General features: G+C 33.4%; 1 protein-coding gene across 2 annotated transcripts in view; it reads left to right on the top strand.

Annotated features, from left to right (window-relative positions):
* Positions 1-14,206, top strand: part of spidr (scaffold protein involved in DNA repair) — a 60,186-nt gene that overhangs the window by 503 nt on the left and 45,477 nt on the right. The window contains exons 2-5 of one of the 2 annotated variants that reach the window (XM_048173982.1): positions 15-170; positions 247-307; positions 757-945; positions 2,407-2,501. In XM_048173982.1, coding sequence (XP_048029939.1) covers positions 15-170; positions 247-307; positions 757-945; positions 2,407-2,501 — 501 coding nt within the window. Of the gene's footprint in view, positions 1-2; positions 171-246; positions 308-756; positions 946-2,406; positions 2,502-14,206 lie in introns of those variants that run through there. The other variant, XM_048173981.1, reaches the window with a different exon arrangement.

Genomic DNA, 14,206 nt, shown 5'->3' with positions numbered 1-14,206 from the left:
GTATGTGGTTTCAGCGTAAGAAAAACCTGGACATGAGGTGTGTGCTATTCCCAGATGATGTGAAGGATACTTTTAGAAAGGCGGGAAAAGCCTCTGCCAGGACATCCACACCTGCCACAAAGTGCTGGAAGAGTTGCGGGGACAGTTTCTTGGACACATCTGTCATCCAGGTGTGTTACGGTACATAGACGTAATGGGGTTGGTGTGCTGCACGCAGGGACTGAAGGTCATGTGTTTGTATTTCAGAAGCTGCAATCAGAGAAGAAGAGCAGAAACGCACATAAAGTGGCTCTGAAGTCTGTGACTGGTAACAAAACAGATTGATCAATCTATAAAGTGTGAAATTCAGAGATTTAGAAGTGCAACAAAATCATCAATTAGATATTCTGTTCCATATATTTCCATATATTCATTATTATGAAGTATTATTCCAATTTAATATAGCTGTTTTCTATTTGAATATCATTTAAAATGTAATTTATTCCTGTGATCAAAGTCTTCAGTGTCACATGATCCTTCAGAAATCATTCTAATATGATTATTTTCTGCTCAAGAAACATTTCTGATTATTATTAATGTTGAAAAAAGTTGTTTTGCGTAATATTTTTGTGGAAACTATCTATTTTTTTCAGGATTCATTGATGAATAGAAAGCTCAAAACAACAGCATTTATTTGAAATATTACATTATAAATGTCTTTTCTGACACTTTTGATCAGTTTAATGCATCCTTTCTGAATAAATGTATTGATTTAAGGGAAAAGAGATGCTGGCACAGATGATCCGGTGCACATAGCCTGGAGCTCCAGTGAAGGTGAAGAAGCAGACAATGATAGTCATCCTCCTCCTCGACTGACTGTCACACAGGCACCGCATCGGCCCAGAGCACACAAACAACATCCTGTTGACTGTTACAGGAGTCTGCGGATGTTCAGCTCTGGTGTAGGTAAGAACAGAGTTGTGTTTTGTGTATTAAGATGAATATTTCAGGAGTTTAATCTGACCCATGTCTCAATGTGAGTGTGACAGCTTTTGGGCCATCATGTATGCATATTTTTGCTTTGCACAACTTAAAATGTAGTTGTGAATTCTGTTTGTCAACTAAGTTAAATTAACTGACTGGCTAACACGGATAAATTGCCATCGTTTTCTAGGTGTTTATGGAACTTATGGCTGTCTTGAAGTTCTCTGTATCATTTCCAGCTATTTTAAAATTTAAAATTCTAAATCTAAATAAACAATTATAAATTATTTTATAAGTAAAAATGTGAACTGCTATCCTCAGAGTGAAAGCAAAAAAAAATCCTTACACTTTGAAATACAAATTTTAAATTATAAAATATCATAAGAAATATGCAGTTGCTGTACATTGCAGAATTTTTTAATTTCATATATTCTATATGAAAAGAATATATAGTTAAAGAATATAAAAGTTCATATTACTCAACAAGTGTTGTGTGATTATTACTTTACAACAATGTTGGGTAAGTTACAAATAAACAATATACAATTGCCTAAATTATTTTTGAACTGACCAAAGTATTTAAAGGGAGAATGTTAAATTAAAAACATACATTTAAACATAAAATCCACTATTGTTTTTTTATAGAATCGTTTTATAGTCTATAAAGTATTCAATGCAATTAAATCAGAAGTAACTGTAATTAAATTACAGAAAAATGAAGAGTAATCCTTTACTTTATTTTTCAAGGGAAAATTAGATTACTTAGTAATTTAAAGGGTTAGTTCACCCAAAAATGAAAATAATGTCATTAATTACTCACCCTCATGTCGTTCTACACCTGTAAGACCTTTGTTTATCTTCAGAACACAAATTAAGATATTTTTGATAAAATTCCGATGGCTCAGTGAGGCCTCCATTAAGAGCAATGCCATTGTAAATCTCAAGATCCATACTAAAAACATATTTGAAACAGTTCATGTGACTTCAGTGGTTCTATCTTAATATTATAAAGCGACAAGAATACTTTTTGTGCGCCAAAAAATAAAAAAAAACAAAATAATGACTTTTTTTTAACAATATAGTGATGGCTGATTTCAAAACACTGCTTCAGAGCTTTACGAATTGAATAAGCCTCACTGAGCCATCGAATTAAAATAAAAAAATATCTTAATTTGTGTTCTGAAGGTGAACGAAGGTCTTACGGGTGTGGAACGACATGAGGGTGAGTAATAAATGACATTATTTTCATTTTTGGGTGAACTAACCCTTTAATTACACCCAGCACTGCTTGACAAGTGCTATCAGGACTGTGGAATGATGTAAAAATCCAATCAAATCCTTCTGCTCTGGCTGCAGTTCTAGAAGTTCATAACTAGTTTAATATGCACTGCCTTGTTATGTAATCCAGATAACACATGATATTATCTGCTGCACTGCCCTCAGAGACAGATGACCTGCCCTCTATTGATTCAGACAGTGAGTTAGAGGAGGACAAATCAGCTTCAAAAGAGCACAGTGACTGTATAAATTCTGTTCTGGTAAGTATGTTTTATAGTTTTACATTGGCAGAATAATTTTACATGTATTAAAGTAATTTCATGTTAACCTTAAAAAAGAAGAAAACAAATATTTTAGAATAGCGAAAAAAAGAAAAATGATTAAAAGACAGATTTAAAGAGAAAACTTTGGATTAGGTGAGATATATACTGGACATGGTTGTTCAGTAGGGGGCGCTATGATTCCTCAGACAAGACGTTTTGAGCCTTCACCAGGGTTCTCAATGTCCCTGCTCCTTTTAGGATTGACCTCTGGCCCATATATATATATTTGCAACCTTTTTTGGTATTGGTGTATTAATATTTGACATTTTGTAGAGTACATGTGTCGCTCAAGTCATCTGAATATAAGATCAAATGTGGCTCAATGTCATATTATTTTCCACAACCACCTGACACGTGAAATGAAGTAGTAAGACATTGGTGTAAAATGTAATCAATGCTTGTCTAACACAAATCTGTTGTTTTACCATTGCACACAATGCATTATTAATTTCCACTGTGCATATTATAACGCCATATTATGTGTAATACATATTATCTGACAGTATCTCAGAATGTTTATGTTTTGAAGAGTGTTATAGCCGTTTTGTGCATATACAAAGAAAGTCAGTAAGGTCAAAAACATCATCCATTTGACTTTCATTTGTATTTGGACAAAGCAGTTGCAACATCATTCAAAATATCTTCTTTTGTGTTCAAGTTATACAGTTTTGGATTGAAATAAGGGTGAGCGAATCATGATAGAATTTTCATTTTGGGATGAATCATTTCAAATAAATCCTGATTTGATGTTTTATTCCAGGAATGTTATTCCCAACATCTGTGTCATCAGCAATGACATCATGAAGTAGTCTAGTTGTCTTATGCTAGTGATCTTTGACCATAATTATCATAATTCAGCATGATACATTGTATTGTCATAATGGTACAATTCAAGATTACTGGCATGAACTGCAGTTCCCTTCAGACTGTGCTGGATAGATAGTTCCTTCTATCTAGTCAAATATGATTGTAAAGCGCTTGGGTGAACAGTAGTACATAGTAAAGTGATATATAAAAACCTCATTCTTTTATTCTTCTGCATTCTTAAAGGGATGTTATGCAGCACTGCATAAACACAGCTGTGAATTGACTAATTAATAGTTGGAATAGTTGGAAGGTGTCGCATCACACATTGCTTAAACATTCAAAAGTTTCATTGTAGTTTACTCTGGTCATGTGGCATAGATCCAAATAATAATTTGATAACACACTCAAAGATACAGATACAGATTTTTAGAGTTTCTTTGTCATCGGAAATGCTTGGGTCATTTGATTAAAAAACAAAACAAAAAAAAAATTAAACAACACAATTCTTAAAGATTAGAAATGTTACATTGAATCTTTTAGCCTTTATTTAGGTGAAGGATTCTTTACAGTCTTGATCAGTGGTTCTCATTTAGTTTTGCCTCACCCTAAATTGGCATACTGTACAAATGTAAACAGAAACACAAACGCGCATATATAGTCAAACCAAAAATTGTATTTTTACTAGTGGGTGCAGGACAGTATAGTTCATTTATGTAAGTGAGGATAGCAAAATAAAGTAAACTGTGACATATTATACCCAAAAATTCTTCATACAGTGGACTATCAGTAAAATTTATAAACATTTGGGACCAAAAATTATTCAGACACTTTGATCTGATCATGTTATCTGACATAATTAAGATTATTTTTTTCTGACACAAATTAACTCTGAGATCTTGTCATATTTTATTACCATTTTTTTAATCTATAGTGAATAAACTGTATTAATGAATGAAATGTTCAAGGTATCTGAATAAATTGTGGTTTTAATAAAATAAAATTTGGTTTTGTGTGTGTGTAATATATATATATATATATATATATATATATATATATATATATATATATATATATATATATATATATATATATATATATATATATATATATATATAAAGAAATAAATAACATTTAAAAATTAATACTTTAAGTCTTATAATTGTCTTTATTAAAATTAAATAATATTAAAAATATTAAAATATTTATTTTAACTAATTAAAACATTGAAACAGATATTCCTTTAAAAGTTTTCATTATTTATATACTTATCACTTATTCATTTTAATGTATTACTATACATATATTTAATATTATATTGGGTTTTATAAATATTATTAATTCAACCTCAATGTTTTACTCAATGCAAAAGAAAACAGCAAATCCCTTAAAGTAAAACATTGAGATGTAATTGAGAATGAAAAATAAAATTCATAAAATCAATATAAGAATTTATTTATTTAAAAATAAATTAAATGAATCATTAAAATATTAATATTGTTTTTTAAATAATTAAAACATTAATAATTAATTAAATAATTAATCTTACTCTCAGTAAAACACATTGTAGTTGGTGCAAATCATGTTTATCTTTGTGAGTTGAACCCATATTTAATGTAGTTTTTGGATCATATAGTTTTGTTCATGGTATATAGGATGAGGGCATGTCACTGATGCATAATTTGTGACAGATGAATTTGTGCCAAAATACCCTAGAGTTTAATTGAACGTCTTTGACGTCAACACCAGAAGATATGGGAAGAATTATGTGCATTTAACATTGACATTTTGTTTTTTGCCTGCTGACCAGAGCAGACCAGTTTTTTGGTGGGGAAAAAAAGAAAAAAAGGTTGAGAACCACTAATGTAAAACATCTTTTAAACATAATTTTTGAATTTTCCCAAGGTGTCACTAAGGGTTTGAATGAAGGATGCTTAAACCTCTTTATCTGAAACGTCTATCAGCTTTGACTCATCCAAATCACAACTATGTTTAGCACTTACTCCCATGCCTCCTTTTAAAATTGAAATTGTCCTTTAAATCAGCACTACTTCCTGGATTCAAGATTGAAACCATTTGTTTAAAAAAAACAAAAACGATTGTGTTCTTGCCCGGCTTTCGCAGGAAAAACATTTTGGGTCCATTGACAGGAAGAGTGGAAAAACAGACATGCGTCTAGACATAATGAGTTTCTTGCATGCTAATTTCTCAATTAATTACACCATGTTTTTACCCATAATCAATTTCCTTATTTCTTCCTGCAATTGCAAACTGAACTCGGGCGTCCTTAGCAATGACACACTTTATTGTGACCTGGCATCCCTCTCCTTTCGGTTCCGTGATTGTCCTGTTCCCGCTGGTTTGGGATCTGCCCCTATATGACGCGTCTGGATTGATAGATTTGATAGAGCGAAAAGTTTGTGTACTCCTCCATTCATTTTGAGCCAGTGCAGGGTGAACACATTTTTGAGCCCAGGCCAGGAACATAGTGTACTGCGTAGAGAGAGAAAGACAGAGAGCGCGTGTAGTGCACCGTTCGCTGGCAGGCCGCCCTGCAGGGTCATGTTGATTCAAATAAAACGAGTGTGTAGGCTGTTTGGCGGGCTGGAATGCCGTTCGTGTCTCCACATGATAAGGAGGCAGCCGATTTTTTTTTTTTTCCACGAGAAAACCAGTTTGTGACAATGCAGCCACACAAACACTCACATACACACACACACACACATAACCCCCTCCCATTCCCTTACGTCCGTCTTTTACGACCTGTCATAAGGTAAATGACTCATGTATCACATATCATCGGGTCCCATGAAGGCCCGGGTCATATCTTCAGGTCTATCTTTGGAATGTATCTTCTCTGTCTTTCTTTGTCTATTGTTTGTTTAAGGGTGTGTGTGTTTTATCAGTGCTAGATGTCCCTCATCGCATCTCAGATTGCCTTGTTGATTTTTCCATAATGCATTTGGAATCGATTCTTTAATTTTCACAAAGGGCTGTAGAATTTGCATGTAACAGCACAGGGGCAGTTTACATCTGGTTTACACCTGCGTTTTCTCTGATCTGACTGAGAAAAGACCTGGTATAAATGCTTTTTGAGACGGATTTAAAACCGATCACTTCAGGAGGTGGTCTGAGACTCATTCCAAACGAAACTGGACAAGTGTAAATGCATCTGGTTGTTGAAATCACATTTGTAAATTTTACTCCTCCAAAAATGAAACAAAATAAATGTGTGAGAGCATGTTATAGGACTATATATTATGGAAGCTTGTTTCTGCCACTAAATAAAAAAATAAAAAAGGTAATTGCGACTTTTTGTCTCACAATTCTGACTTTTTTTCCCTCAGAATTGCGAGATTTAAGCTCACAATTGTGAATTATAAAGTGAGAATTGCGTGATACAAACTCGCAATTGGGAGAAAAAAATCTGAATTGTGACTTTATACTTTTTGCACAATTCTGACTTTTCTCGCAATTGCGAGTTTGTATCACGCAATTCTGACTTAATATATAAACTCACAATTGCGTCTTATAAAGTCAGAATTGCATGATACAAACTCTTTTTTCCGTCACAATTGGACATTATAACTCGCAGTTCTCACTTTATATCACGATATTCTGACTTTATAACTCACAATTCCCACTTTATATCACAATTCTGACTTTATAACTCGCAATTCTGACTTTATAACGTCCAATTCTGACTTTATATCACACAATTCTGACTTTATAGATTGCAATTTTCACTTTACACCACAATTCTGACTTCATAACTACCAATTCTGACTTTATAACTTTCAATTCTGACTTTATAACTTTCAATTCTGACTTTATAACTTCCAATTCTGACTTTATAACGTCCAATTCTGACTTTATAACTTTCAATTCTGACTTTATAACTTCCAATTCTGACTTTATAACGTCCAATTCTGACTTTATAACTTCCAATTCTGACTTTATATCACACAATTCTGACTTTATAACTCACAATTCCCACTTTATATCACAATTCTGACTTTATAACTCGCAATTCTGACTTTATATCACACAATTCTGACTTTATATCACACAATTCTGACTTTATAACTTGCAATTTTCACTTTACACCACAATTCTGACTTCATAACTTCCAATTCTGACTTTATAACTTTCAATTCTGACTTTATAACTTCCAATTCTGACTTTATAACTTTCAATTCTGACTTTATAACTTCCAATTCTGACTTTATAACTTCCAATTCTGACTTTGTATCACACAATTCTCACTTTATAACTCGCAGTTCTCACTTTATATCACGATATTCTGACTTTATAACTCACAATTCTGACTTTATAACGTCCAATTCTGACTTTATATCACACAATTCTGACTTTATAACTTGCAATTTTCACTTTACACCACAATTCTGACTTCATAACGTCCAATTCTGACTTTATAACGTCCAATTCTGACTTTATAACTCACAATTCTGACTTTATAACTCACAATTCTGACTTTATAACGTCCAATTCTGACTTTATAACTCGCAATTTTCACTTTACACAACAATTCTGACTTCATAACTTCCAATTCTGACTTTGTATCACACAATTCTGACTTTATAACTTCCAATTCTGACTTTGTATCACACAATTCTGACTTTATAACTTCCAATTCTGACTTTATAACTTTCAATTCTGACTTCATAACTTCCAATTCTGACTTTATATCACACAATTCTGACTTTATAACTTCCAATTCTGACTTTGTATCACACAATTCTGACTTTATAACTTCCAATTCTGACTTTATAACTTCCAATTTTCACTTTACACAACAATTCTGACTTCATAACTTCCAATTCTGACTTTGTATCACACAATTCTGACTTTATAACTTCCAATTCTGACTTTGTATCACACAATTCTGACTTTATAACTTCCAATTCTGACTTTATAACTTTCAATTCTGACTTCATAACTTCCAATTCTGACTTTATATCACACAATTCTGACTTTATAACTTCCAATTCTGACTTTATAACTTTCAATTCTGACTTCATAACTTCCAATTCTGACTTTATAACTTTCAATTCTGACTTTGTATCACACAATTCTCACTTTATAACTCGCAATTCTGACTTTATAACGTCCAATTCTGACTTTATAACTCGCAATTTTCACTTTACACCACAATTCTGACTTCATAACTTCCACTTCTGACTTTATATCACACAATTCTGACTTTATAACTTCCAATTCTGACTTTATAACTTTCAATTCTGACTTCATAACTTCCAATTCTGACTTTATAACTTTCAATTCTGACTTTGTATCACACAATTCTCACTTTATAACTCGCAATTCTGACTTTGTAACGTCCAATTCTGACTTTATAACTCGCAATTTTCACTTTACACCACAATTCTGACTTCATAACTTCCAATTCTGACTTTATATCACACAATTCTTACTTTATAACTTCCAATTCTGACTTTATATCACACAATTCTGACTTTATAACGTCCAATTCTGACTTTGTATCACACAATTCTCACTTTATAACTCGCAGTTCTCACTTTATATCACGATATTCTGACTTTATAACTCGCAATTCCCACTTTATATCACAATTCTGACTTTATAACTCGCAATTCTCACTTTATAACTTCCAATTCTGACTTTATATCACACAATTCTGACTTTATAACTTTCAATTCTGACTTTATAACTTCCAATTCTGACTTTGTATCACACAATTCTCACTTTATAACTCGCAGTTCTCACTTTATATCACGATATTCAGACTTTATAACTCACAATTCTGACTTTTTATCACAATTCTGACTTTATATCACAATTCTGACTTTATAACTCGCAATTCTGACTTTATAACGTCCAATTCTGACTTTATATCACACAATTCTGACTTTATAACTCGCAATTCCCACTTTATAACTCACAGTTCTCACTTTATATCACGATATTCTGACTTTGTATCACACAATTCTCACTTTATAACTCGCAGTTCTCACTTTATATCACGATAGTCTGACTTTATAACTCACAATTCCCACTTTATATCACAATTCTGACTTTATAACTCGCAATTCTGACTTTATAATGTCCAATTCTGACTTTATATCACACAATTCTGACTTTATAACTTCCAATTCTGACTTTATAACTTCCAATTCTGACTTTATAACGTCCAATTCTGACTTTATATCACACAATTCTGACTTTATAACTCGCAATTCCCACTTTATATCACAATTCTGACTTTATAACTCGCAATTCCCACTTTATATCACAATTCTGACTTTATAACTTCCAATTCTGACTTTATATCACACAATTCTGACTTTATAACTCGCAATTCTCACTTTATAACTCACAGTTCTCACTTTATATCACGATATTCTGACTTTATAACTCGCAATTCCCACTTTATAACTCACAGTTCTCACTTTATATCACGATATTCTGACTTTATAACTCGCAATTCCCACTTTATAACTCACAGTTCTCACTTTATATCACGATATTCTGACTTTATAACTCGCAATTCCCACTTTATATCACAATTCTGACTTTATAACTTCCAATTCTGACTTTGTATCACACAATTCTCACTTTATAACTCGCAGTTCTCACTTTATATCACGATAGTCTGACTTTATAACTCACAATTCCCACTTTATATCACAATTCTGACTTTATAACTCGCAATTCTGACTTTATAATGTCCAATTCTGACTTTATATCACACAATTCTGACTTTATAACTTCCAATTCTGACTTTGTATCACACAATTCTCACTTTATAACTCGCAGTTCTCACTTTATATCACGATAGTCTGACTTTATAACTCACAATTCCCACTTTATATCACAATTCTGACTTTATAACTCGCAATTCTGACTTTATAATGTCCAATTCTGACTTTATATCACAATTCTGACTTTATAACTTCCAATTCTGACTTTGTATCACACAATTCTCACTTTATAACTCGCAGTTCTCACTTTATATCACGATAGTCTGACTTTATAACTCACAATTCCCACTTTATATCACAATTCTGACTTTATAACTCGCAATTCTGACTTTATAATGTCCAATTCTGACTTTATATCACACAATTCTGACTTTATAACTTCCAATTCTGACTTTATAACTCGCAATTCTGACTTTATAACGTCCAATTCTGACTTTATATCACACAATTCTGACTTCATAACTTCCAATTCTGACTTTGTATCACACAATTCTCACTTTATAACTCGCAGTTCTCACTTTATAACTTCCAATTCTGACTTTATATCACACAATTCTGACTTTATAACTTCCAATTCTGACTTTATATCACACAATTCTGACTTTATAACTTCCAATTCTGACTTTGTATCACACAATTCTCACTTTATAACTCGCAGTTCTCACTTTATATCACGATATTCTGACTTTATAACTCGCAATTCCCACTTTATATCACAATTCTGACTTTAGAACTTCCAATTCTGACTTTATATCACAATTCTGACTTTATATCACACAACACACATCGCCACAGATGAGTAGCTGAGTATCTTTTCAGCAAACCGACACGCAAACTGCCGCAAATGAAACTCAAAGTAAGTCGCAGACGCTCAAAACACAATCATTTTCTTTAAAAGTAGTAAGAATGAATGATCTTACCAGTGCTGATGCTGCTCTCTCTCAAATTACGGTCTTTGATTTTGTAATTAGCTGATGATAAATAAAATGCAGCTCATATCTGTTGGTTTTGTTGACATGAACTCTGTTAAATTTGGATATAGCATGAGAATTGAAGATTGGATTTATATTCATTTTGCGGAGACACATTTATGCAGCCAAGTGTAAATGGAACCATTTTAACAAATCCGATTGCTATCCGATCAGTAAAAACACATGAAGTGACCAGGTGTAAACAGGCTCACAGATGTCCCAGTGTTCAGTCCATAACAGAGCATGAGAATGATGCATATCTTGGCTACAATGTTTCTCTGGACTTTCTATGGAAAAATTTTAGATTAAGTCATTTTCTATGTATTCTAGTCTCTAGTTCATCTTTGAATGCAAGTCTGACATTTTACTTTTTAAGCCTGTTTTGTCTCTGATTTATTATTTATTTGAAGAAACCCTTAACCCCAAGTATGAGCAATAATAATAGTGATTCTTTCCTTGAACACCAATACTCACAAAGCCAGTGATTTTAGATTTAGTAACTAAAAGGCAAGTGTCGTACGTGGGAAGAATGGGTAGGAGTTGCGTGTGGATTCAGAGTTCAGTGGCAGTACTTAAGAAGAGTGATTCGAAGCCTTTTCCAGAGGGTAGAGGTTGAAATTAATGCAGTGCTGGATAGGCAGACGCTCAGATAGTGTTTTCAAGGCCCCTTGGGAATTACGATATGTGCAGCAGGATAGATTTAATGGGAGGTCACCAAGTTCTTGTTTTTTAAGCATCCAACCTTTGCCCTTCTCACTTATTTTCTTCTCTGGCATCCATGTGATCCATCCATTTGAATGATGATTGTGTTGTACAAAGTACTGGTTCATAGATATTTAGGTTTTGGCTTTGTTTTGGTGGCCCTCAGCCATCTGTAATGACTTTTTAAAAGGTTTTGTTCATTTTTAAGGCTCAGCTTGAAACTGTGTTTGCATATCCCAGTATGGCATGTATTTGAGAGTAAGTTAAAAACACAGGCTGTCATATTTTTGTAACACCTGTTTAGTCCGTAATTTCACTTTGACACCATGGCGGCAGCCTGTCAGGAGGCGTCATTCAGGTCCCATAATTTGTGTAATTGTGAACCAAGAGTTTTGCAAGAGCTTTGTGTGTGTTTATCTTGAGAACAGGGTACCTGTTAGATTAATTGTTACATTTATTGACCTCCAGACAGCCGGACTGTGAAGACTGAACGCTCAGGGTGTATTGTATTCCTTGTGTTGGAAACTTTCAATCACAATATTATGTAAATTGCTATGTTTCCATTCACCTGTTTTTATATGCATTTTGGGATATTGCATAAGAAAAATGCTGGATGGAAACGCCAAGATGCGCATAAATTCTAAAAATACGCATAAAAGTTGCATGTGCTCAATTGAGGCGGATACATTTTTCTATCCAATAATAAGACATGCGCATGTGCTAACTAAGATGGTAACACATTTACCAGAATTAAATCCCTCATTTGCATAAAAAAACTTAGGTGACTTTGCCTCAACAGTGGATGTGATTGGATAACTGAACTAACCAGCCAACCAGTTTCATTGCATATCATCTCAAATGTTGGTTTGATCATTCTGAAATGCCTGAGCCAAAGTCTGTCATCACAACTATTTGGTTTAATTTCCTCCCAGAAGTGTCTCACATTGATTGCGTTCCCAAACACCAGGCATCTGAACGCAAGATGACAGCCTTAATTGCATTCGTCTGTGCACTCCGAGGCATTTATGATGTATGTGGAATAAAAGAGCCATAATGGCTTCCCCAATTGCACCATTGTCCATTTTTATTACAGATATTTTGTGCCAATTTCTCAGCAAGTGACGATTTTGTTCTTTTGAACACATGGGATGGAAACGCTGCTTTATTCGCTAATGTTTTATGTGATATTCCAGTTTTGTGCATAAGTTAAAGGTGCCCTAGAATCAAAAATTGAATTTATCTTGGCATAGTTGAATATCAAGAGTTCAGTCCATGGAAATGACATACAGTGGGTCTCAAACTCCATTGTTTCCTCCTTTCTTGTGTAAATCTCATTTGTTTAAAAGACCTACGAAAAACAGGCAAATCTCAACATAACACCGACTGTTACGTAACAGTCGGGATCATTAATATGTACGCCCCCAATATTTGCATATGCCAGCCCATGATGGAGGCATTACACAAGGGCAGCCAGTATTAACGTCTGGATGTGCACAACTGAATCATCAGACTAGGTAAGCAAGCAAGAACAATAGCGAAAAATGGCACATGGAGCGATAATAACTGACATGATCCATGATTACATGATATTTTTTAGTGATATTTGTAAATTGTCTTTCTAAATGTTTCGTTAGCATGTTGCAAATGTACTGTTAAATGTGGTTAAAGTTACCATCGTTTATTACTGTATTCACGGAGACAAGAGCCGTCGCTATTTTCATTTTTAAACACTTGCAGTCTGTATAATTCATAAACACAACTTCATTCTTTATAAATCTCTCCAACAGTGTAGCATTAGACGTTAGCCACAGAGTATATAGCCTCAAACTCATTCAGAATCAAATGTAAACATCCAAATAAATACTATACTCACATGATCCAACGCATGCATGCAGTATGCAAGACGAACATCTTGTAAAGATCCATTTGAGGGTTATATTAGCTGTGTGAACTTTGTAAATGCACTGTATTATAGTCGAGAGCTCGGGGGGGCAGGGAGCGTGAGATTTAAAGGGGCCGCACAGCCTGAATTGGTGCATATTTAATGATGCCCCAAAATAGGCAGTTAAAAAAATTTATTAAAAAAATCTGTGTGGTATTTTGAGCTGAAAATTCACAGACACATTCAGGGGACATCTTAGACTTATATTACATCTTGTAAAAACTGGTTCTAGGGCACCTTTAAATTTACAACTTTGGATGGAAACATTGGACTTTATCCAATATTAGAGGATTAGTTCACTTCAGAATTAAAATTTCCTGATAATTTACTCACCCCTATGTCATCCAAGATGTTTGTCTTTCTTTCTTCAGTTGAAAAGAAATTATGATTTTGAGGAAAACATTCCAGGATTTTTCTCCATATAGTGGACTTCACTGGGGATCAACGGGTTGAAGGTCCAAA

Source organism: Megalobrama amblycephala, linkage group LG22, assembly GCF_018812025.1.
Source record: "Megalobrama amblycephala isolate DHTTF-2021 linkage group LG22, ASM1881202v1, whole genome shotgun sequence".
Classification (NCBI taxonomy): domain Eukaryota; kingdom Metazoa; phylum Chordata; class Actinopteri; order Cypriniformes; family Xenocyprididae; genus Megalobrama; species Megalobrama amblycephala.
The sequence above is the reverse complement of the archived record's forward strand: the minus strand, read 5'-3'. Positions and strand labels throughout refer to the sequence as shown.